The sequence below is a fragment of the Notamacropus eugenii genome, chromosome 3 (assembly GCF_028372415.1).
Source record: "Notamacropus eugenii isolate mMacEug1 chromosome 3, mMacEug1.pri_v2, whole genome shotgun sequence".
Classification (NCBI taxonomy): domain Eukaryota; kingdom Metazoa; phylum Chordata; class Mammalia; order Diprotodontia; family Macropodidae; genus Notamacropus; species Notamacropus eugenii.
Window position 1 is genome coordinate 223,126,805 of NC_092874.1, and position 25,211 is coordinate 223,152,015.

The 25,211-nt window shown below is 39.0% G+C and overlaps 1 protein-coding gene across 2 annotated transcripts in view; it reads left to right on the forward strand.

Moving 5' to 3' along the window:
- The window catches only part of TMPRSS12 (transmembrane serine protease 12), a 59,575-nt gene that overhangs the window by 8,884 nt on the left and 25,480 nt on the right, over positions 1-25,211 (forward strand). For both annotated transcript variants that reach the window (XM_072654680.1, XM_072654681.1), the window contains 3 exons: positions 3,509-3,704; positions 5,687-5,958; positions 11,110-11,252. In XM_072654680.1, coding sequence (XP_072510781.1) covers positions 3,509-3,704; positions 5,687-5,958; positions 11,110-11,252 — 611 coding nt within the window. The remainder of the gene's footprint in view (positions 1-3,508; positions 3,705-5,686; positions 5,959-11,109; positions 11,253-25,211) is intronic.

Genomic DNA, 25,211 nt, shown 5'->3' on the forward strand with positions numbered 1-25,211 from the left:
AACCCTTTACATGAGCATTTGTGTGCTCTCCACCAGTTTGCTGGCCTAGTAGAAAGGCAGTGTGTGTATGTGTGTGTAGTTGTGTGTCTTTGTCTACCTCGGCAGGAACCCTGCTTTCTGTGGCAGTACTTGATATCCACTTCCCTTCCTCTTAGAGAAGAGCCAGTCTATAGTACAGTATAGTAAGTCCGTCAGAGCATCTGCTCATTCAATAGCTCTCCATCTGCCAAGGCCCCTACATCTGCTATGTCATTGCTGCTTTTTATTAAAGTGGTTATTTGTGTCTAGTAAACTAAGGGAAGTGTTTTTGTTCTTATTTCTTTGGGTTCATACTTGTTGGTGAAGGCACAATCTTCACAATCTCTCTAGACCTTGGCTGTGGGGACTGAAGAAGTAAGGAATTCAGGTTTTCTTGGAAGATAGTTTGTTGTTTCTACTTCCAGCAATTCATACTGCAATGTAGAATAGGAATCCTTCTCCTAAAACCTGAATATCTTTCAAAGATGTATAGTAGGCCTTTTCCACCTTTCTTTCTACAGTCTTGAAATGATCTCAACCAAGGCTTCAAATCTCACTTTTATGTTGATGATTCATAAATCTGGCTCCAACCTCATCTCTCCTATGAGCTACAGTCTCATATTTCCAACTGCCTCCCAGAACCTGAAGCTCAACATATCCAAAACTGAAGTTATCATCTTTCCTCTCCCTGCCAGCTTCTCTATTTCGGCTGATAATTCCATCATTCTCCCAAACATTGACATGATCTCAGAATTATCTTTTATTCTTCTTCCTCTCTCATCCCTTTTATCTAGTTATTCGCCAAGTTATATGAATTTCACCTTTACAAGATCTCTCATACTTTCTATTTTCCACTCCCACTGCAGCCAACTTACAGCTCATTTTTATAGACCACAGAAGGGGTAGCTTCTCCAAGAATCTCTCCTCCTGAGCCGCAGTCATCAGGAGACAGTTCCATTCTCTGCAAGCTAATCAGTAAGGTGACAGTACACAAGTCCACTTCTGTGAGATACGCACTTCAGATGCTTGCAACAGTTCCATACTGTGTAATCTCATTAAATTTGTTGGGAGGAATTCATCAAATTGATCAGGAGCTATCAGACTGGCTAATATGACAGAAAAGGAAGATGATAAATATTGGAGGGGATATGGGAAAATTGGGAAACTAATACACTGTTGGTGTTGTGAACTGATCCATTCTAGAGAACAATTTGCAACTATGTCCAAAGTGCAATCAAACTGTGCATACCCTTTGATCTGGCAATACTACTACTAGGTCTGTGTCCCAAAGAGATCATAAAAAAGGAAAAAGATCCTACATGTACAAAAATATTTATAGTAGCTCTTTTTGTGGTAGCAAAGACTTGGAAATTGAGGGGATGCCTATCAATTGCAGAAAGGCTGAACAGGTTGTGTTATATGAATGTGATGGAATACTATTGTGCTGTAATAAGTGATAAGATTTCAGCAAAACCTGGAAAGACTTTACACGAAAGTAAAGTGAAATGAGCAGCAGGAGAACGTTGTACATGGTAACAGCAACATTACTCAGTGATCAGCTATGAATGAATTAGTTCTCAGCAATACCGTGATCCAACACAATTCCTAAGGACTCATGATGGAAAATTCTGTCCATCTCCAGAGAAAGAACTGATGGAGTCTGAATACAGATCACTTTATTTTGGGGGATGTTTTTTTCCTTTTGGTCTGTTTCTTTTTTCCCAGCGTGACTAACATGGAAATATGTTTTACATGATTGCACATATATACCGTATATAAAATTGCTTACTATTTTAAGGAGGGGAAAGGGAAAAGAGAGAGGGAGAAAAATTTGAAACTAAAAATTAAAAAAAAGTGAATGTTAAAAATTATCTTTACATATGATTGGAAAAAATAAAATACTATTTTAAAAAATTGATCAGGAACTCCCCTCATCAATGCCGTTGTTGTTGTTCAGTCATTTCACTTCTTGTAACCCCATTTGAATTTTTCTTGGCAAAGATACTGCAGTAGTTTTCCATTTTCTTCTCCAGCTCATTTTACAGATGAGGAAATTGAGGCAAACAGGGTTAAGTGACTTATCCAGGGTCATATAGCTAGTAAGTATCTGAGGCCACATTTGAACTCAGTTTTTCCTGCCTCCGGGCCCCCACACTGTGCTCCCTAGCTGCTTAACCCTCTGCTACAAAACACCAAAAGGAAACCAAACTCTTGAGTAATTTCCAAAAACGCTTAAAACTATTCTAAGACTTTTGGGATGCCCTGTATTTTACTGATGCTCTTTTTCTTCACATGATAGTCTTTTCCCACTCCAACTCCAATTTGAACTTTCTCGTGACAAAGAATTACAATTAACTTTTTAAAAAACCCAAAACTGATAAAGAATCCATATCTGACAGTGTACACACTATTCTGTCCTAGTAGTCTGTCACTGCTCTGATGGATTATGTATGTTTCATTATGTCTTCTCTGGACCTTCATTAGTTTTTCCATCACTCAGAAACACTGAATAATTGTAATTACTAATTTTAGCTCCAGAGAACATAATAAAATCTTTCCTTTCAATAGAAAGGTAGATAGACTACTGGTATATAATGTATCCAATTCCAATGCACTCACTATGTTCATTGATTTTGTTTAATTTTTTTCCCTCTGTTTGTTACAAAGAAGTTCATTTTAGCAGAATGGGAAGTGGGAGCATATCTGGAAATAACTAATATAAAAATAAAAGATATCAACAAATTTTTTAAAAAAAGTTTTGCCTCTAATCTCTTCTCTCCAATTTGTGCTTCACATTGATATGCTTAAGAGATCTTTTAAATATATTACTTTGATTATTTTAATATCTGTTACCTACTGAATAAAGTATACTGATGTTCAAAGCCATTTCAGCATCTGGCTCCAGCTATATCTCCTTTTGCTTTCTTTCGTGAATTCTTTCATCCAACCAAACTGAACTATCATTTTCCAAGTGAAAATGGTCTTTCCCTCCTAAAATTGTCTTGGCACTTTTCCTGGACCTATCCTTGTCAGTATTACATAATGTTTACACGTCATTATCTCCAATTAGATTATAAACTCTTTGAAAGAAGAGTCTGTGTCATATTTATCTGTGTTTCTCTGGTGCTTAGCACAGACTAGGCATTAATAAATATTTGAATTGAATTGTCAGTAATACTGTGATTCAGAGGACTTCCTCTGCCTCTACTCCTGCTTTCATAATATCTGCTGCATTGTTTTTGTTTTCTGTCCCCTCAGTCTGCTCAGGTCAGAAACTTGGAGGCTTTGCCAAAAATCCACACAGTCCCCTTTAAACCTTGAGATCATACCTAGTCTAGGAAGATGAGCAAAATCCCTTACATCCTTGAATTCTCTGGAGGGTTCAGTCCATTCTTCTAATCTACTCTCCAGAAGGACTATTGCAAGAACAAGATAATTGATCCTTCATATCACCAGCCAGTTCAAAATAATGCATTATTTCTATTCTTAGATTGTGGAAGAGTACCATTGGTGAATGTGATGTCAGGATCTCGAGTTGTAGGTGGTCACAAGGCTGAGCTTGGAGGTTGGCCATGGACAGTAAGCCTGCAGGTTGTGTTGTTTCCTAGGACTGTACATGTATGTGGGGGATCCATAATAAATGAAAACTGGGTCCTCACAGCTGCACACTGTCTTAAGGATGTCAGGTATGTATATAGCACTGCATATTTTGATTAAGGGTTTAGAGTAATGTGGAACATTCCATCCAGCCCTCCATCATTTTCTTTTAAGGTATAGTCATTAAATAATTGTTGAGGCCAAACTAGGGCTGGCAGGTTTTGTTATAATTTGAAGTGAATGTGTGATTTACATATCCATTTCAAACATTGCCTTCAGAAAAATCCTTATAAAAAAACCACCATTTAAAACAATTTTATCTTATACTTGACACTTGTCTCTAACTTTTCATCTTTAAGAAGCAGAGATAGTGACAATCATTGACAGGAAAAAAAAGATCAAGTTGGGGTCACATACAAGTCAACTTCATTCAGGTAGGGTGTTTGGGTTTTGAGGCTTTTTTTTTTTTGAAAGGAATGGAAAAAATATGGAAAGTCAAACTCATGTAATAGGGAACATAAACATTTTTCAAGAAATACAATATATTTAAAAAATATTTCATTTATATATTTTTGCTAATTGAAGGAAGGGAAGGGAAGGGAAGAAGAGATAATGGTGAAGAAAGAGGTGGTCATAAAAGGGAGCTTCGAAGGTTGTGGTGACACATTATACACTCTCTGGACTTCCCAAGAGTCAGTATCACCATGTGCGCCTTGTGCATAGTAGGTTTGTCAATACTGTTTGCTCTTCAAATAATTAATTCATTGCTTAACTGTTGTTTACAGGAGCCCTCTATTTTTAAAGTAAGGCTAAAGTCAAATGATTGAGGAAGATTTGAGGAAGACTTTCTCCTCTTTACATCCAAAATACTACCCTAGTTTTATATAGCATTGCCCTTTTCCTGTAGGCCTCTTTAAAAAGCAGATAAACTAAGAGAGGTAAATTAACACATTAATGTGAAATTATCAGCTCTCTTACCTCCCTGACAGAGGCCAGGACAGCTTGAAAGTATTGGGCACCAACAAGTAAAAGTGGAAAAAGAGACAGAAACACTGAAGATTATCTGTAGCTAATTCACAGTTATGTCTAGGGTTAACTAATTATGCTGGGGAGCTTCAGGCCTTGGCAGGATTTCATCTGATCCTGCTGCTCCCACTAACTTCTCTGTTTCTGTCAATGGAGTCTCCATTCTCCACAGTCATTCAGGATTAAAGCCTTAGTCATTTTAAGTTCTTTCCTCTTCCTCTCTTCTATCTTCAGTCTTAGTGATTCTAACCTACAGACCTGAGATTTTGTCTCTGAAATCCGCTCCCTGCTTTCCCCTTCCCTTACCACCACTAGTCCTGAATTATTCTAATAGTCTCCATTTTCTCTTCTCTCCAAACTGTTCTTCATGCTTTATCTTCTTACTCTGATTCCATCACTCCCCTCCTCGTAGAAATCCTTTAGCAGGGCAAAGACCTTCCCAAATCAGCTCTAATTTAACTTTCTAGCATGGCTTTAGATTTATTCCTTTTCATCCCTCCATGTTCTAGCCAAATGAGACTAATCACTGATAAGCTTTAACTTAACTTGCCCTCTCGCTGTACACACAATCACTTGATTCATTCTCTCATGTCTAGAATAGACTCCCCTACATCTTCACCCATCAAAACTTTTCCTTCCTTCAAGGCACAGTTCAGGGACCACCATCTGATCCTTCCCAAATGCTCCCAGCACCTCTCCTGTGAACTCCTCACATTTTAACTTTTATTTGTGTCACCCTCTGTGAAAGAATACATTGCTTAAGTCAGAGACTATTTCATGTTTTGTTTTTGTATTTCAACTGTTTTACATATCACCGGACTCATCATAAACGTTTAATAAGTATTTATGGTATTGAAATTAATTTTGTTATAGTTTGCTTTTTGTTTTTTTTATTTGCATCTTTGGCTTGTAATAAAGGAGCAATTTTAAATTAAAAAGTTGTCTTGTATAATCTGATATTAGAAACCAAAAAAATAATGGAAACTTAAAAAATATAATTACTCAAATAAGCAGTGTTATAATAAAAGCATTTGCTTTATTCCAGAGAGCCACAATTTTGGAGAGCTGTGGTTGGAGTTCATAATCTTTTACAGAGACATCGGAAAACTAAGAAAATAAAAATTAAAGCAATCATTATCCACCCACAGTTCGTCCTGGATACATATGAAAATGATATTGCACTTTTTCATTTAAAAAGAGCTGTGAGTTATAATGACTATGTTCAGCCTATCTGCCTACCATTTTTTAAAGAGTTGTTTAACTTGAATTCCAACACAAGGTGCTTTGTAAGTGGCTGGGGCAAAACAACAGAAGAAGGTAAATATTGGCTCAATTTTATTGATATGTAGTACATCTTAATTCCAAATTACTGATTTAATTCTAAAAATTTGTCACCAACATTCTAGTTGATTCTTTTTCTAATATGTCAAGTTGCCAGAGGAGGAGAATGGACCTTTAGACCCTCCTGGATGGAACCTGGCCCCTTGTCCTTGTCCTTATCCTTAAGCCTTCAAAGGCCCTGATCTCCCCCCTGGTATGTGGGTCCCTTGGAGTCCTGGCCCCACAGCCTGGTGTGTGGGTCCCATGGGCTGGCAGGCGTGGCAGCAACTGTGGAAGTGGTCTTGATGATGCCTCTGTCATAACTTTGGAAGAAAAGACAATCTGGATCCAGTGTCTCTGGTAGCCTGTCAGACTTCAGGCTCCATCATGGTAGGTATCCTGTCATCTTCAGGCATCTCCAGCCCTTGCAATTTTTGCAGCCCAAGATTTCTGAAATTCAGAGGAACCCATGGAAATGTGGACATTAACCTCTTCATCCCCAAAGGTTCCTTCCCCAGTTTTCTCCCCATAGGACAAGACTAAACAATGGATCTGGAAGAAGCTTCTGGGACTTGATATGCTTCATATTCCTCCACTCTCTGGCATGCAACTCTGCCTCAGATTCTGAGGTTGCTTCTCCACCACTAGTTTTAGTGTCTAGACCCTATAAAATATCCTCTTTCCCTCCTTTGGAGTGGTGGTGGGGCTGAGGGGAAGGTGAAGAAGGTCAAGGTCTCATGATTACCACTGGATATGGAAGAACCTTTCTTAACTCACTCTGGTTGAGATAAATCCCTGCTTTTCTTTAAGAGAGACCAAGGGAGGACACTAGCAAGCCAAGCATTAAAGTCCCTGCCTTGCTAATATTATAAACTATTAATGAAAATGTAAAAAAAAAGAGTATTGACAATTATTAGAAAAAATAATGGTGCTCCAATTGGCCTTGCAAACATAACCCCAATCCCAACCGCATATCCCTAACCACAACAAAAAAATAATATAATCTAGTCCAATGGAACTACAATGTTTTCAGACAAAAAGAAAAGAAAAATTGCTATTATAAATCCAATTATGGATTTTCTTTGTTTTTGTTTGTTTTTCATGAGGGGTCAAAAAATTCCTCTTCTTGAGCAGAAATAGTGATATAATCTTTGGCAGATAGTGTATAAGATCAAGACTTCTAGAAAGCTGTGGTGCTTCATGTGCCACGTGATTCTTTTACCGTTCAGACCTACAGAAGTGTTGGAGCAAGCAGATTAGCTCCCAGAGGTCTGCATCTGTTTTTAGTTTGCAACACTCCTTTCTTCCCCTGATTGCATGTGTCCTTATCCACATCTTAAGGACTGCCATACTGGGATTTCTGATGCAGGACAGGAATTGTATATCTGAATCTCTATTCCTGTGCAGCAACTAGCTCTGCTGCTTTCCTCTTCTGTGACCTAATTAGCATTCATTCTTCTTCTGGCCATTCAATCATTGCATAGTCAGTTTAATTTGCACTGTTAATATCTTGTTTTATAAGCACTTTTCAATCATTTCACATATGAATCTTTTACCATTAACTAGATTATAAATTCAGAAACAGGGACCAGAATACATAGCTTTTGTACTTCTGTAGTATCTAGTGAATTGATACTAGACAAATGTTGACTGATAAAGTGGCTAATAGTGGATGCCACAGAAAAAGAAAACACTATCTCTGTCATTGAGGAGTTTGTAATCTCATTGGGAATGTATGAAGGTAGGACCTGTGTCATTCCTTTTGTATCCTGTTTAGTACAAGATACAGTGTTGAGTATACAGTATGTTCATACTAAATATATTGATCAAAGATATCCATACATGAAAGATTTGTAAACGATTCCCTAGCAGCAAAGCCAAATTAACCAGAATGCAGTTAAATTCTCAATTAATTTAGTTTCCCTGGCTCCAAGCCTCAGCTCAAGTCTCACCTTCTGCAAGAAGCTTTTCCTAAGCCTCCTTATTCTTTGTGCCCTCCCTCTGTGACTACCTCAAACTGATCCTGTCTGTATCTTGTTTGTAAACAGCTGTTTGCATGTTATCACTCTGATCAGACTGTGAGCTCCATGAGAGCAGGTGCTGTGCTGGCCTTTTCTTTGGTATGCCTAGTGCTTTAGTACACAATAAGCACTCAATAAATGTTAGTTGGTTCACTATATGTATATGCACACATATTACATATATGTAATCTTATGTAAACATATACATACACATAAAATATGCTGGAAGGGCCTCAGAGGTCACCTTGTCCAACCCAACTTGAAGCATGAATTCCCTTTACAAAAGAGCCAGTTGCAGAGATAGGATAGCAGATGGAAAGGAGCTGGCCACAGAGTAAAACACACTGGCTGGCTGAAGGACAAGTCCCAGTGTCCTAGGCTAGAGGTGTCACATGTACAACCTCAGAACTCCCTAGTATTGCCAGAATTCAGAGTATAATGCAATTGGGAAATATTGAACAAAATAAGTAAAAACATACATAGAACATACATAATGTTAATATGTGGTTTTCTAAATCAGTATGCAGCCACAGGGATCCTCATGCACGACTTGTTGGCTCTGGTTCTATATGAATTTGACACCACTTCCCTAGTTTCCTCTCTGAGATTATGATTTGCAGAGTAGATATTGATCTGCATTGGTAGAAGTCCCTAATTGGAAGCTTAGTATGTTAATAAAATCTGTTCTTATAAAAAACAAAAAGAAATTGTTAGGAAGTTTTTCCTCCTATTAAACTGAAATCTGCATTCAATTTTTATGAGAAAGAGGCAAACAACAACAAAATACTAATACCAGTTTTGATTTTTTAAAAAAAGAGCAGTTCACTGGATCTGTCTGTAAACATGGCTTTGCAGTCACGCACACACTGGGTGTTTCCTAAGCCATACTAGACTGACTTTGCAGCCCCCATATGTGGAAAAAGAACTTGTTGGTAGATGACAAGCTGATGAAGACTGTAGAGCCAGGGCATGGCAGCAGGCATGAGAGCCAGTCGGGAGGTATAGATTGATTCAGTCCTGGGATCAAGCCACAGTGAGAGCAGCAGTGTCAAGGATTTGTAGCTCCAGGGTGGTGAGACCCAACCAGCCAATCAACCAGAGCACAGGACTGATCTGGTGACTTCTTTCACCCAGCAAAGCTGCTTGTCCCTTTTTCACTCAGTGTGTGTTTCGGGCTTGTTATTCTTATTGCTTTTAATTTAGATTTATCTATTGTAGAACCTATTTTGCCAGCAGAAATGCTAAGTTTTGGGTATATTTTATTTAAGGCTTATAACAAAGAGAGCCCTGTTAACTCTAGGGAGTTGAAAAGTTTGGTTCAAATTGAACCTGGTTACTTGGGAGCTAATTCAGGATAGCTGAACGAAGTGAGGGAATGATATTGGCCTGTTCAAAAACCTGGTATGTAAATTTGGGATTCCTATTCCTCTAGATTGAGAGCTGGTAAGAATAGGAGGGCACAAGGGAGCAAACTTAGAGAACTGGGTATTTTCTCTTTCCTTTTCTTGGCTTAGGGCCATTTGCCTCTGGGGACTTTGGAAGCAAGTCAGGCCCTTACAGGAAGTAAGTTGCTAGCGAAGTCCCCTTCCCCTACTCCCCCACTGAAGGGAGGGAGAGCCGTGGAAGCATGTTCATGCTTCTGTCTCAGGCGATGATTGTCTGCCCAACCTACCAGCTCCCCAGTGCCATCTGCACATCAGTCAATCAATACTGAGTCTTCTGTGGGTGTAGTTTTTATTACAGTTACAAAGGGCATGTTTGCTGGGTCGCAGGCTGCATAGGGAAGAAGAGGAAGCAGAAAAATAAATGTAGCCTGCAGGTCAACAAAATAACAAAAACAGGTGATGAGAAAAATGTCAGAGCGATGTTCTTTCCCTTGATATATGGAAAATCAGCTGTGGGTAATTTAGAATTAAGGGTAAAAAACAATGCCCAGGCCTGAGACATGGAGGAAGAAACAGTTTTTAGTGAAGGTTGAACGTTAATCCTCTTCTTTTCCTATTTAATGGGAAGTTTAAAGATCAGAAGCAGAAGGAATCCAGAAGATGGCAGTCTCACTGACAATTGATGGGAGAGCTGAGGGAAGATGAAAAGGTCTAGTTCATGATTTTTAAGTTTGGGAATGTCAGTAAAGGTCCAAACAGAGATGTTGAGTAGGGAGCCATACCGCTATTGTTCTGGTCTGATTACACAGGGTTTGTACCGTAGAGAAAGGAAGAAGTTAGGACATTCCCTGTGTGATCTGCCCAGCTGTTCTGTCATCTTTACTGTGTAGTTTGAATAGAAACACATTATTAGTTGCTTATGAATGACTTGGAATTGCTTGAATCCTCTCAACTCTTAAAATATATCAGTGCAGTTTTGAACATATGATCCAGAAGAGTGGGCTTAATTGCCAGGTTTTCTGTGGCAAGTATTTGTCAGGCATAGATATTTAATCTGTGGTTGCTTCCCCTATAGATTCTTTTGACAAAATCTGCTTGGTCAGGCTGGAACGTTAGTGGGGGAAGGGAAGGAAATAATAATCTATTAGTGCCTACTAGATGGCAGTGCCTACTTCATGCTAAGCACTTTCACAAATATGATCTCATTTGATCTTCACATCACCCTGCAAGGGAGGTGCTTAGTATTCCTTTAGTATCCCTTTCACAGTTGAGGAAAATGAGGCAAACAACAATGAAGTGACTTGCTCAGGATTACATAGCTATTAAGTGTTTGAGGCAGGATTTGAACTCAGGTCTTCCTGACTTCAGGCTCAATGCTGTATTCATTGCACAATATAACTGCCTGATAGCAGTATTAATCTGTCCTTTAGTGGCACCTGGAGTGTTACTCTCTCCTATACTTTCTGCTGCTTGTCTTCCATTTTGGGTTCAAGAAGTAACAGAAATGGAAGGTGGGTGGATAGATTAAAATGCTTTTCTTTGAGAAGTTAATTCACATGACTATGTCATTGTGAGATTTTACAGATTAATTCCATAATCTATACCACATAAATGTAGATTAGGATTGAATCTAGCATAAGGTCTTCTCATTTTTAATAAAAATCTACTAAATGCCAAAATATCTGTCTCACTATTTGGTGAAATACTTGATTACCAAAATAGTTTATGGATTTTTATTATAGGCAATTCTTCAAATACATTGCAAGAAGCTGAAGTACATTATATTCCCTGGAACACCTGTAATAGAGCGGAAAGTTATGGAGGACGAGTTGCTGTGACTTCATTTTGTGCAGGTGAAGAAGATGGAATTGTTGATACTTGCCTGGTAAGGCTCAACAATTTTTCTTGAAAATATAGTTTAATGCTACACTTACTATGTAGCCCTTGCATCAGAAACATGAAGGACCCCACTTTGAGGACTTCTCACTTCTCTGGCATATTGACCTCATCTGGGTAGAATCTGGGACTCTAAGTGTCTGGTATTTTTCAGGGGTAGCTACTGGTTCCCTTTACAAGTAATCAGGCTTAAAAGGGTTAAAATGTAATAGTTTCATTTTAAAATTAAGGAATATGTAATTAAAAATACCCTTGCAATTTGACTTTCAACCTCATGACTTAATTAAAACTGCTATCTCCAAAATTATCAATGATCTCTTAATTGCCACATCTTATGGCCCTTTATTAATTTTCATTCTTAACCTCTACAGAATTTGACACTATTGACCTCTCTGGGTTTTTGTGACACTGCTCTTCTCCTATCTCTAGCTGACTTCTTTTCAGTTTCTTCTGCTAGATCATTATTCATGTCATGCCCTGAACTGTGAATGGATCTTAAACTCCAGCCTGGGCACCCTGCTCTCCTTTCACTATTACTTTTACTTGGTGACCTCATCAGCTCTCATCAATTATCATCTCATCATTATGTACCTAATTCCCAGGTCTATGTATACACCCTTAATCTCTCTCCTAAACTCCAATCCTGCATAAGCCAGATTTGTATATCCAGCCCAAGTCTCTATGCTAAACTCAAGTAGTGCATTTCCACCTGCTGATTAAATATGCCAAACTAGATATTTTGCACACATCTCAAACTTGGCAAGCACAAAACTTAACTTTAATCTTTGCTCCCAAACCCCCAAAGCAGTAACTTAGAAATGCATAGAATTGTAAGCTGAATTATCTAGCCCAACTGTCTTATTTTACAGGTGAGAAAACTGAGGCTCAGAGAGGTTAAGTGACATGGCATCTTGGCAGCACCAAGATTTGAATCTAGGTCTTCTGACTACAGATCAAGTACTCTCCACCACTTTATCTTTTTGCCTCTTCAAAATTCAATCCATTCCCAAATCTTCCAGTATCTTTCATGGCCACCATGTTCAGGCCCTTATCACCTGGACTATTGCAATAGCCTCCTAATTTGTCTTGCTGCCTCAAATTTCTTTCTTCATTCTTTCTACATACAGCTGCCAAAATGATCTTTCTAAGGCCAGATCTCATCATGTTACTTCTCTGCTCACTAGGCTACAGCGACTTCCTATTAGTTTGAGGATGGAAAATATTTGGAAATGAAGGTTATTTTGGTCTAGGCTTGTCACAGGTTAATAGTACCCTGGTAGTTTAAGTCCTGTGTTGGAATGAAATGAAACATTCATAAGTCATTCCATAATTTTAAAGGGATGATTTACTTAGACATAGCAGGGGAAGAATATTTAAGGATATGTGTCAAGAATAAGAGTTGGGATATTGCTTCTACCACACTTCACTGGTGTTAAAGTCTTTTTTTTACATGGATTTATATTTATTAAAAATAATTCTGTAAAAATACAACAGAAAATTTCATCTTTATCATATCTTGACTACATTTGAATAGGTTTTTTCTCTCTTAGTTAAAATGTCCTTTCCTCAACTCCCTTTTCCCACCCTTTCTTCAAGGTTTTATGCTAGTGCCAGGTAACTCAATTCACAAATACCAAGCAGAGGCAGACCCAGTGTACACACATCTGATAATGTCCAGTTTGTTGAAGTTATTCACAAAGAGGAAATACTCTTTTTAATGAGTTGGAGACCTAGAAAGCTGAGAGTTGGAGTCTCCATCTCTTTGTCAATCAGGAGTGGACAAGGGCTATTGGATGATCTACTGACGCCCCTGGCAAAGTACAAATTTTTCTCTGGTTTCATGCTGAGATTTAACTTTTCATACCTGAGTTTTTAGTGTCCAAAAGAAAACTCTCCATTTTAACAGTTTCTCTGTCTTATTTTGTACTTGACCCAGGAACATCAGTTCCAAGATCAGCAGACTCTCTGCTCTTCCTCCATCTCCAAGGGAGGGGACAGAGGCATTTCCTGTCCCCAGAACAGCATACACAACCAAACACACCTAACCCACTGGAGGGTCTGGAGGATAAGTCCACCAGGGACCAATGGGCATGGCTGGGGGTAGAGTAAATAAAGGATTCTTGATCCCTTCCCCCATCCGCAGAAAGAGAGACAGAACTTCCAAAGAAGAAGATGGGCTAAAGGAAATATCCCCAGGGTTCACTTCCTGTTATTTTGGAAAAACACTCTCTGCTTCCTATCCTTATACTGCTCCAAACTCAGAACCTTTGACTCCATCTCTGGGAACCCCCGTGGGCTGGGACTGAAAAGGTCAGCACAGCAGGAGCTAGGAAGAGCCTGGATCTATGAGCTTGTTTCTAGGAATCTGTCTGGATGTTTGTTTCCCCTAGATTATGGCATCACAAAATCTCTCAGTTGATGGTTGTCCCAGAGAGCATCCAGCTACCAAGTAACAGAGATACCTCTCCTTTATTTTTTAAATCTTATTTAATATTTTATTTTCCTCAATTACATATAAAAACAATTATAACATTCTTTTCTTTTTTCAAATTTTGAGTTCCAAATTCTCTCCCTCCTCCCTCTCCCTCTCATTGAGAAGGCAACAAATTTTACATAGATTATACAGGTATAGTCATGCAAAGCACATTTTCATGTAAGTCATTCTGTGAAAGAAAACAGACAAAAAAACCCCAAGAAAAATAAAGGGAGTAAAGAAGAAGTATCTTTGATTTGCATTCAGACTCTACCATTTCCTTCTCTGTAGATGAATAGCACCTTTCATCATAAGTCCTATAGAATTGTCTTGGATCATTGTATTGGTGAGAATAGCTAAGTTATTCATAGCACATCATTGTACAACATTGCTATTACTTTGGACAATGTTCTCCTGGTTCTTCTCATTTCACATTGCATCAGTTCCTGTAAAGTTTTTCCATGTTTTTCTGAGAGCATCCTGCTCATCATTTCTTAAAGCATAATAGTATTCCATCACAATCATATACAACTTGTTCAGCCAATTCTCAATTTGAGGGCACACCCTCAATTTCCAATTCTTTGTCACCACTAAAAGAGCTGCTATAAATATTTTTTGTACATTTAGATTCTTTTTCCTTTTTTATGATCTCTTTGGGATACAGAACTAGTAGCGATATTGCTTGGTTAAAGAGTATGTATAGTTTATAGGCCTTTGAGCATAGTTCCAAACTGCTCTCCAAAATGGTTGAATCAGTATACAACTTCATCAATGGTACGTTGGTTTTAATTTTCCCATATCCCCTCCGACATTTGTAATTTTCCTTTTCTTTCATATTAGCCAATCTGACAGGTGTAAAGTAATAGCTCAGAATTGTTATAATTTGCATTTCTCTCATCAATCATGATTTAGAGCATTTTTTATATGACTATAGATAACTTTGATTACTTTTCTTTGACCATTTATTAATTGAGGAATGGCTTTTATTTCTATAAATTTGACTCCGTTTTCAATAGTTTGAGAAATGAAGTCTTTGTCATAGAAACTCACTGTAAAATTTTTTTTTCATGATGATTACCAACTATATATTACCCTTCATCCTATTTCCCCTTGTCTATCCTACACTCTCACTCTCCTTTTGCCCTGTCCATTCTCAAAAGTATTTTGCTTCTGACTTTTACCTCCCCCAAACTGCTCTACCTTCTAGCAGTTTTCCCCCACCTTTTCTTATCCTCTTCCCTTTCTGCCTTCCTATATTTCATGATAGACTTCTATACCCAACAGAATGTGTACGTTATTCTTTGAGTCAATTCCAATGAGAGTAAGTTCATGTGCCCCTCTCCCCACTTCCCCCGTTTCCCCCTCCACTGTAAAATCTCTTTTAGGCTTCTTTTATGTCAGACAACTTATCCCATTCTACCTCTCCCTTTCCCCTTCTCCCAGTGCATTCTTCTTTCCCATCCCTTAATTTTATTGTTTTACATAATCATACCATCACATTCAACTCACACCTCTGCTTTCTTTTTTTTTTTTAATACACACTTATACTTCTAAATGCCCTAATAAAGAGAAAGTTCATAGGAGTTATAAATACCATTTCCCATGTAGGAATATAAACAGTTTAACCTTATTGAATCCCTTATGATTTCTCTTTACTGTCTACCTTTTTATGCTTCTTTTACATCTTGTATTTAAAAGTAAAATGTTCTCTTCAGCTCTGATCTTTTCATTAGGAATGTTTGAGGGGGTGCAGTCAAGATGGCAAAGTGAAAGCAGGAACTCACCTGAACTGATCCAAAAATTCCTTCAGATACCTCTAAGAAGTGAATCTGAATGAATTTTAGAGTGGTAGAATCCACTGGGGGACAGAGTGTGGCAGATTTACAACCCAGGACAACTTGAAAGGTCAAAGGGAAGGATCTGGGAAAGATCTGTTACACTGGGCTGGGGGAGTGTAGAACACATGGGAGACATCAGCACAGATAGGGCTGTAGCAGAGTGGGAATGGCCCCAGTTGGGCTGAATCACAGTGGCAGTTCTGATTCCCAAACCACTCAGCACAGGACTGGACTCTGGCAGAACTGGGTGAGAGAGAAGTGCAGAGCCCCTGGCAGCTTCAGCAGCTACTCATCGGGCTATTAGCTCTCAGACTAAATGTTTGAAAGTCACCTACTTGAACTTTCTGGACCCAAGATGGCAGAATAAACTGTAAGTGCTCTCACCCTCCCTTGTTGACCTTGAAAAACCCAGAGAGTATTGCCCCAGGAAAAATCCTGGAATAGTGGAGACATCAGAAAAGGTATAGCAGTCTTTCATCTTGGAAGGCTAAGGAGATCAACGGGAAGGGTCCCTCTTGCTCTGGCTGAAGAGGACCAGTGCAGGACCAGAAGAGTCCCAGCAAGCTCCACATGAGGGAACCAGCAGTAGATCCTGAGCCCTGGGGAGTGGAGCTGGTAACTGCCAACACCAGGACCCCAGGCATGCCTTAGCACAGCCAAGAGAACTGAGCACACACCAGCATAGATGGGGTTAGTGTAGCTATAGGGGAGGAGGAGATCTCCAGTGGCCAGACCACTCCTCCCCCATACTTCACACCATGAGCTTCAGTGTAACCCTAGGGAAACTCAGACTTCACCTGGCCTCAAACTTGGCACACACCAGCCAGCTCAGCACCAGGTAAACTAAAGCATTATGTGTAGCTTCTAGTTGAAAGAACCAGAGGCAACAGTACACAACACCAGTAACTAGGACCTTAGCTCCCAGCACAGGAAATGTGGGACAGAGTCCCCTGTGCCCCAGAAACAGAGATCCACTTTAAAAACCAGGAAAAAGACAATCAATCACCAAGAGCAAGAAGCAAATTAGAAAAGCAAAGAACGTAGAATCTTATTACAGGGATAGGGAAGAACAAAATACAAATTCAGAAGAGGACAGTATTGACACTATATCCACATCTGAAACTTCAAAAGGGAATACGAGCTGGTCTAAAGCCCAAAGAGCATTCTTGGAAGAGCTCAAGAAGGATTTTAAAAGTCAAATCAAAGAGGTAGGAGAAAAATTGACCAATGATTTTAAAAATACAATCAGCTCCTTAAAAAGTAAGTCAGCCAAATGGATAAAGAGATAGAAAACCTAACTGGAGAAAATAATTCTTTAAAAAAGAAGATACAAAAGCTAACTGAAGAAAACAATTTGTTAAAAATTAGAATTGGGCAAGTAGAAACTAATGACTCTATGAGGTATCAAGAATCAGTCAAACAAAATCTAAAGAATGAAAAAATAGAAGAAAATGTAAAATATCTCATTGGAAAAACAACTGATCTGGAAAATAGATCCAAGAGAGAAAATCTAAGAATTATTGTTCTACCAGAAAGCCATGATGAAAAAAAAAGCCTAGACAGGTTCTTCCAAGAAATCATCAAGGAAAACTGCTCTAAGGTCCTAGATCCAGAGGGCAAAAGAGTCATTGAAAAAATCCACTGATCACCTTCTGAAAGGATCCCAAATTGAAAACACCAAGGAATATTGTTGCCAAATCCCAGAATTATCAGGTCAAGGAGAAAATACTGCAAGCAGCTAGAAAGAAACAATATTTAAATATTTAAATATTGAGGAACTACAGTCAGGATCACACAAGACCTTGCAGCTTCTGCATTAAAAGATCAGAGGGATTGGAATATGATATTCCATAAGGCAAAGGAGCTTAGACTACAACCAAGGATCAATTACCCAGAATGTCCAGGAGATGGACATTCAGTGAACGAAGGGATTCCCAACCTTCCTGATGAAAAGACCAGAGCTCAATAGAAAATTTGATCTTCAATCACAAGACCCAAGACAGGCATTAAAAGGTAAACAGAGGAGAAACAGAAAAAAAAAACTTGTTATTTAATATGGGCAAACGGTTTACATCTCTATATGAAAGGATGATGCTTGTTATTCTTAAGAATTGTATATTTATTACAACCTGTGAAAGATAGATAGAGTGTGGATACAAATCAAGTGATGTGATGATAAAAAAACCTAATTAAGGGATGTGAAGGGAGAAGAAGAAAGGAGGAGGCAGAAAAGGGTAAATTATATCACATGAAGAGGCACAAAAACATATTGTAGTAGAGGGAAAGAAGGGAGAGAAATGAGCATTGTTGGAGTTTTATTCTCATCTGATTTGGTTAAAGGAGGGAATAACATTCTCAATTAAGTACAGAAATCTAACTTGTCCTACAGGCAGTAGGAGAGGAAAAGGAAAAGAAAAGGGAGGGGGTGATTAGAAGAGAGGGAACACTGAGGGAGGTGGTGGTCAAAAGTAGACCTTTTTTGAGGAGGGGAAGGGAGAACGGAGAAATAAAAACATAAATGGAGGGGGGGAATAGGATGGAGAGAAAGACACGGACAGTAATCATAACTGTGAATGTGAATGGGATGAACTCTCCCATAAAATAGAGGTGGATAACAGAATGGATTAAAAATCATAATCCTATAATATGTTCTTTATAAGAAATGCATTTGAAACAGGGGTATACACATGGCAAAGGTGAAAGGTTGGAGCAGAGTATGTTATGCTTCAACTGAAGTAAAAAAACAACACAGGAGTGGCAATCCCAGTATCAGACAAAGCAAAAGCAAAAATAGATCTAATCAAAAGAGATAAGGAAGGAAATTATATCCTGCTACAAGGCACCATAGACAATGAAGTAATATCATTACTAAACATATATGCACCAAGTAGTATAGCATCCAAATTCTTAGACAAGAACTTAAGGGAGCTTTAGGAAGAGATAGATAGCAAAATTATACTAGTGGGGGACCTCAACCTCCCCTCTCTGAACTTGATGAATCTAATCTCAAAATAAATAAGAAAGACATTAATGAGGAGGATAGAATTCTGGAAAAGGTAGATATGATAGACCTCTGGAGAAAACTGAATGGGAATAGAAAGTAATATACTTTTTTCTCAGCAGTACATGACACATACACAAAAATTGATGATGTACTGAGGCATAAAACCCTCACAATCCAGTGCAGAAAGGCAGAAATAGTTAATGAATCTTTTTCTGATCATAATGCAATAAAAATTATACGTAATAAAGGGGCTTGGAAAGATAGACCAAAAATTAATTGGAAACTAAATAATCAAATCCTAAAGAGTGAATGGGTCAAACAACAAATCATGGAAATAATCAATAACAATTCAAAACAATGATAATGATGAGACCACCTACCAAAATTATAGGATGCAGCAAAAGCATTTCTTAGGGGGAAGTTTTATATCTCTGAATGCTTACATGAATAAAATAGAGAAAAAGAAAATCAATGAATTGGACATTGAACTGAAAAAGCTAAAAAAAAAAAAAAAATCGAAAATCTCCAATTAAATACCAAATTAGAAATACTGAAAACCAAAAGAGAAATTAAGAAAATTGAAATTAAGAAAACTATTGAACTAATAAATAAAACTAAGAGCTGGTTTTATGAAAAAAATCAATAAAACTGATAAACCTTTGGTCCATCTGATTAAAAAAAAAAAGAGGAAAACCAAATTACCAGTATCAAAAATGAAAAGGGTGAATTCACCTCCAATGAAGAGGAAATTAAAACAATAATTAGAAATTATTTTACCCAACTGTATGCCCATAAATTTGACAGTCTTAGTGAAATGGATGAATATTTACAAAAATGTAAATTGCCCAAATTAACAGAAGAGGAAGCAAAATACTTAAATAACCCCACCTCAGAAAAAGAACTTGAACAAACCATCAATGAACTCCCCAGGAAAAAATCTCCAGGACCAGATGGATTTACAAGTGAATTCTATCAAACATTCAAAGAACACTTAATTCCAATACTTATATAGACTATTTAGGAAAATTGGTGAAGAAGGAGTCCTACTAAATTCTTTTTATGATACAAATGTGATGCTGATACCTAAACTGGGAAGAGCCAAAACTGAGACTAATAGATTAATTTCCCTAGTGATTATAGATGCAAAAATTTTAAACAAGATATTAGCAAAAAGAATACAGCAACTTATCACAAGAATAATATACTTTGATCAGGTAGGATTTGTACAAGGAATGGAGGGCTGGTTCAATATTATGAAAAGTATCAGCACAATTGATCATATCAATAACAAAACTAACAGAAATCATATGATTATCTCAATAGATGCAGAAAAAGCTATTGACAAAATACATCACCCATCCTTTTGAAAACACCTCTTTTGCCATTTGGGTTAGTCTAATTTTTAAGGTGTTATTTTCTTCAGTATTTTGGGGTCTCCTTTAGCAAGCTGTTGACTCATTTTTCATGATTTTCTTGCATCTCTCTCATATCTCTTCCCAATTTTTCCTCAACCTCTCTTACTTGATTTTCAAAATCCTTTTTGAGCTTTTCCATGGTCTGAGACCAATTCATATTTTAATTTGAGGCTTTGGATGCAGGAATTTTGACTTTTTTGTCTTTTTCTGAGTGTGTGTTTTAATTTTCCTTGTCACCACAGTAACTTTCTATGTTCAGTATTTTTTTGTTGTTGTTGTTTGCTCGTTTGCAGCCTGTTTCTTGACTTTTAACTCTATGCTAAAGTGGGGCTCCACTTCTGGAATGGAGGGGCAACTGTTCTAAGCTTCAGTTGTTTTCAGAGATAATTCTGTGGACCTGTAAGTTTTTAGCTCTTCCAAGGTGGTATGATCTAGGGAGAGGTGTGTTTACTAAATAATCAAATCCTAAAGAATGAGTGGGTCAAACAAGAAATCATAGAAATAATCAATAACTTAATTCAAAAGAATGATTATAATGAGACAACCTACCAAAATTATAGGATGCAACAAAAGCATTTCTTAGGGGAAGTTTTATATCTCTGAATGCTTACATGAATAAAATGGAGGTTTATGGGTACCCACAAGCACTCTTTCCACCCTGGAACTGAGACCAGGGTCCCTGCTCCACTGTAACTACAACCTCTGCTGTGCTAGTGCTCCTCCTTGCCCTGGGACTGTCACCTGTGACTGTGACCTGGATCCAAATATAAGCAATGCAACAGAGTCCTGCCCCTGTGCCAGCACAGGGACCCCTATAAATCTCCTGATCAATTGTCTGATCACTTTGCCATCAGAAGTCTGGAAACTGCCACTGTTGCCACTGATTCAATCATCCTGAGGCCTGCTCTGGGTTTGAGCCATGTTTGAACTGGTAGGGCCTGTACTGGACTGTGCTCCTCTCTCACCCTGGTGCAACAGACCTTTCCCACCAACCTTCCAAGTTGTTTTGGGCTGGAAAATTGTTTCACCCCATCTTTTTGTAGGTTCTGCTGCTCTAGAATTTTAGTCATTATTTAAAGGTATTTGGAGGGGTTTAGGGCAGAACTCAAGCAAATCCTTGTCTTTACTCCTGCTGTCTTGGCAGGGTAATGCTTCCTCTTAAATGCCTTAAGTGAATTTAGGCCTACAGTAGTCCTGCCTCTGGGATGAAAGAAGCCTGATAGGCAGCACTGAAGGAGGAAAAGGAAAACTAAAACATAAAGACATAAGACAAGTAAATGATGTCACAGCCGCCTGGAGGAGTGACTGAATGTGGGATAACAAAGACCAGAATTTCTTCAAGTACTGAGTTATACATCTAAAAGATCTGGTCCATGTGGTGGGTGATGACAAATCTTTGCACTTCACAATGAATCTCTTGATATAAGGAGGTAAACGTGACCAGGAGTGGCACCAAGACCATCAGGAGCGTCAGAGCTACAGTAGAAGATAACATTTCCTGCACTGGCATCATCATGGGTCAGGGAAAATTGCCTTCTACCACAACCCACTTCATGTTCCCTGGGCCACCAACTAGGGCCTCTCCTTCCTTAAGAACTTCATGGAAGTGGTGGGGTGGGAGGAGAGAATATTAAATCTTTGCCCTACTAGAAAACACTAAGGGGCAGTCTCCTTTCTTCTATGGGGGTTGTGTAGATACTTTCACCTGCCCCTCATTGTCAGAAAGGAGCAGGGAGCAGCTGTCCAGTGACTACTGGGTATTGTGCTGCTGGAGGCCATTCAGTTCTGAATCATAGTAAACAAAGGCCCTTTGTTTACATGCCAGGGCCTATTCTGTTATTATTGAGCATTCAGTGCTACTGGTGCCCACTGCAACTCCTGTCTGGGTCTGCCCAGTGCCCAGTCTGCCATGATCAAATTCTGCCCCCCTGTGCTAGGACTGGAGCACTATTAAAAATGTTGCCACTGCACCCCTCTGCTGAGCTAAACATTGTTCTCCTATTCCCAGGTCTGTCTGTTCTCATGTGAAGAGTATCACCTTAACCTGTGCTGACACCATCCCCCAGGTCAGGGCAGAAGCACTCTGGGCACTATACTACTGAGGCCTGACTTTGTCCCCCTGTGCCAGGACTGTGCTTTCATTGCTGAGGCCTGACTCCACCATATGGGCTGAGGGTGAATGTTGTTTCCTGGTGCCTGACTCTGCCCCTATATACAGTATCACTGTCCCTGGTTGGTCTCTCAGAGTTGATAAAGGTCAGAAACCTCCACATGGAATGGCGCAGGCAACTTCAAGGGATTCTGGCTGATCATGTCAGGGCTGGGGTTCCTTTTTCTGTTAGCAGCTATCCTCTCCAGCACAGGAAACTCCTCTGATTTTCAATTGGCCTCTACTGGGGAACCAGAGAGCTCCAGCCCTTGCAAGACTGCCCGCTCAGAATTGCCCATATATGCCATGTGCAATCAGGAACCATTTCTTGTAAGAGTGAGGAGGTCACCTGGAGCCTTAGCTATGCAGGGCCTCTCTAGAAGTCCCTCAGAGAGCAAAGCCAAGATACTGCAGTCTGTGATTTAAGTGGGAAGCTGTACTGCTTAAACTTATTAAACTAGTACAGTTTGCCCTGGGGGGTATTTGGCAACTTTTTTCCATCTCTCCAGCCCTGCAGGAAATCAAACACTTTTCTTCTGAGTACATGCCCACAAAGTCCTTATAGCACAGTTCCTCGTGGCCTCTTAGGTGCAGCAGTTCCTTCACAGGGTTTTTCTGACTACTGAAAATTTTGTTTGGGAGATGACCTGTCTCATTCCTAAATATAAGAAATTAAGCAAATTCAGCCACCAACAGTGTATTGCAGTTTTCTTCAGGATATAGCTCTTAATGACATTGAGTGTATTTGCATTGGTATCAACTTGTTGAAGGCCATAATGTACTTTCTCTTCCACAGCAGTGGGGAACATATCTCAGTAAACAACTTTCATCTCTAGAGCCATTATTAGAAAGAAGCATGGAGGCTAGTGTTTTGAAATCTGGAAAGAGAGGTTAGAGCTGGATTGTGAAAGGCTATAAATGCCAAACAGTTATTTTAGAAGCAGTTAGGCCTTAGTTTTAGGAATAGCACTTTGGCTGTTGTGTGGAGATTGGATTGGAGAGGAGAAAAGCTGGATGCAGGGAGACCAAAAAAGAGATGATTGTAGTAGTCCAGATGAGAGGTGATGGTGGGGAGGTATGGGGGGTAGAGGGGGTGGGCTTGAACTAGAGTGGTGGCTACATGAGTTGGGGAGAAGGGAATGGACATAAGAAATGTTGTAAAGGTAGAATAAAAATGACATAGCAAGTGCTTGACACAGGAGACCATCCTTTTCTCTAAGATTGGAGTAAAGTAGAGAATGGGGGATTATGTTGAGGAGATTTGAAGTGTAGAATTGGGAAGAAAAGGGAACCCCTGAGAGATGGCCTCAGTTTTTTTCAGCAAAATATCTGGCAAAGTCCTCTGTTGAGAGAGAAGAGAGAAGGGATGGTGTAGGTTGATTCAGAGGAGAATAGAAGGTTTGAAATAGTCACCTTAAGGAGTGCAATAGCTAGGGGGAAAAAGTAAAGGGTTAGTGCGCAGCAATGAGATAATAAGATCCCTCATTTATTTTTTCCCCCAAATTTATTAATTTGTTTTCAGTTTTCAGCAATCACTTCCATAAGTTCCAAATTTTTTCCCCCTCACTCATCAAGATGGCTTGCAATCTTATATGGGTTCTACACATGCATTCCTATTAAACACATTTTCATGTTAGTCATGTTGCACAGGAGAATTAAAACGAATGGGAGCAATCATGAGAAAAATAAAACATAACAAAAGAGAAAATAGTCTGCTTCATTCTGCGTTCCCACTCCACAGTTCTTCCTCCAGATGTGGATGGCATTTTGCTTCATGAGTCCTTTGGAAATGTTTTAGGTCCTTGCATTGCTGTGAAGAGCTAAGGATCCCTCATTTCTATAGCACTTTTAAGGTTTACGGAGGAAATGCTTTCTTCACGTAAGCCTGTGAGAGAGGTTATACAAGTATCACTATCCATATTTTACAGATGAGGAAACTGAGACTCAGAGAGGGGGACTGACTTTCCTGTGGTCAAGTCACTTGCTTTGATAGCAGCTGTCAAAGGTGGACTTCAAACAGGGATCTCCTCATTTAAAGTCAAATGTTCTCAGTGCACCACACTGCCTCTTACAGATCCTCCAAGTGAGAAAGTGTTTAGTTGTAGTCAGGGAGCTACTTTACTTGTGGTTTTTTTTACCCACTCTACATCATTTCATGGTGTAGCAGGGTTATCCAGCAAATAACCCCCAAACTTTAATTTGCTGAACTGTGACATTCATAGAATTGAACATGCTCTATGCTGGGGAATCAGAGCAATACCTGATTGGTCCCCAGGAACTGGGCATCTTGCATTGATAGTAACCAGATGTCAGCGGGTTGTCAAGATCCTCTCTGTCACTGATAAGAAGAGCAGTAGAAAAGGCTCTGCCCTCGTTTTGGACCCTTTTCCTTCAGGCCTCTCTTCCTCTGCTTGTTCTTCCTTCCCTTGGACTTCCTGTAAGGGGGAGGAGGTGATTTCTTTCCCCTACTGACAAACAGCAAGGGTAGAATTACTGTAGAAATTGGCAACCTGAGATAGACCTCACGTCTCTGATTCCTGTTTTCTTCCTTGAGCACAGGTCAGCAACTAGCAATCCTAATAAATGTACATTACCAGCCTTGACAGCTATCTCATGGGTCGAGGTCCTGAGATCAGGATCAGATCAGCCAACCAGAGGAAAAAGATTTTTTGCAACTGCATAACTCTCAGAGATGACCACCACCACTACAACTATCCTACAGCTGAAGTAGTAAAGAAAGTCAGGCCTTGACTGGACAGGAGATCTGGACTTTGTAAGCTTCTTAGACAGTGCAGATCTGAAATGAACGTGAAATCCTTGCTCAGAATTCCCACAAAAGGCCTTTGTCTTTTGGGGGAAGTTATCATTATGATAATGTACTCATTGATTGTTTTATAGTTGCTGTATTTGTTCTTTAAATCTTTTGCATCTGTGGTGGATGAAATAAATACCTCTCATTTACGTAATATTAATGTTGTAACTTGAATGATTTTTTAACAAAAGAATGGTTTTATTTTTCTCAATTACATGTAAAAACAATTTTAAATATTTTTTATTTATAATTTTTGA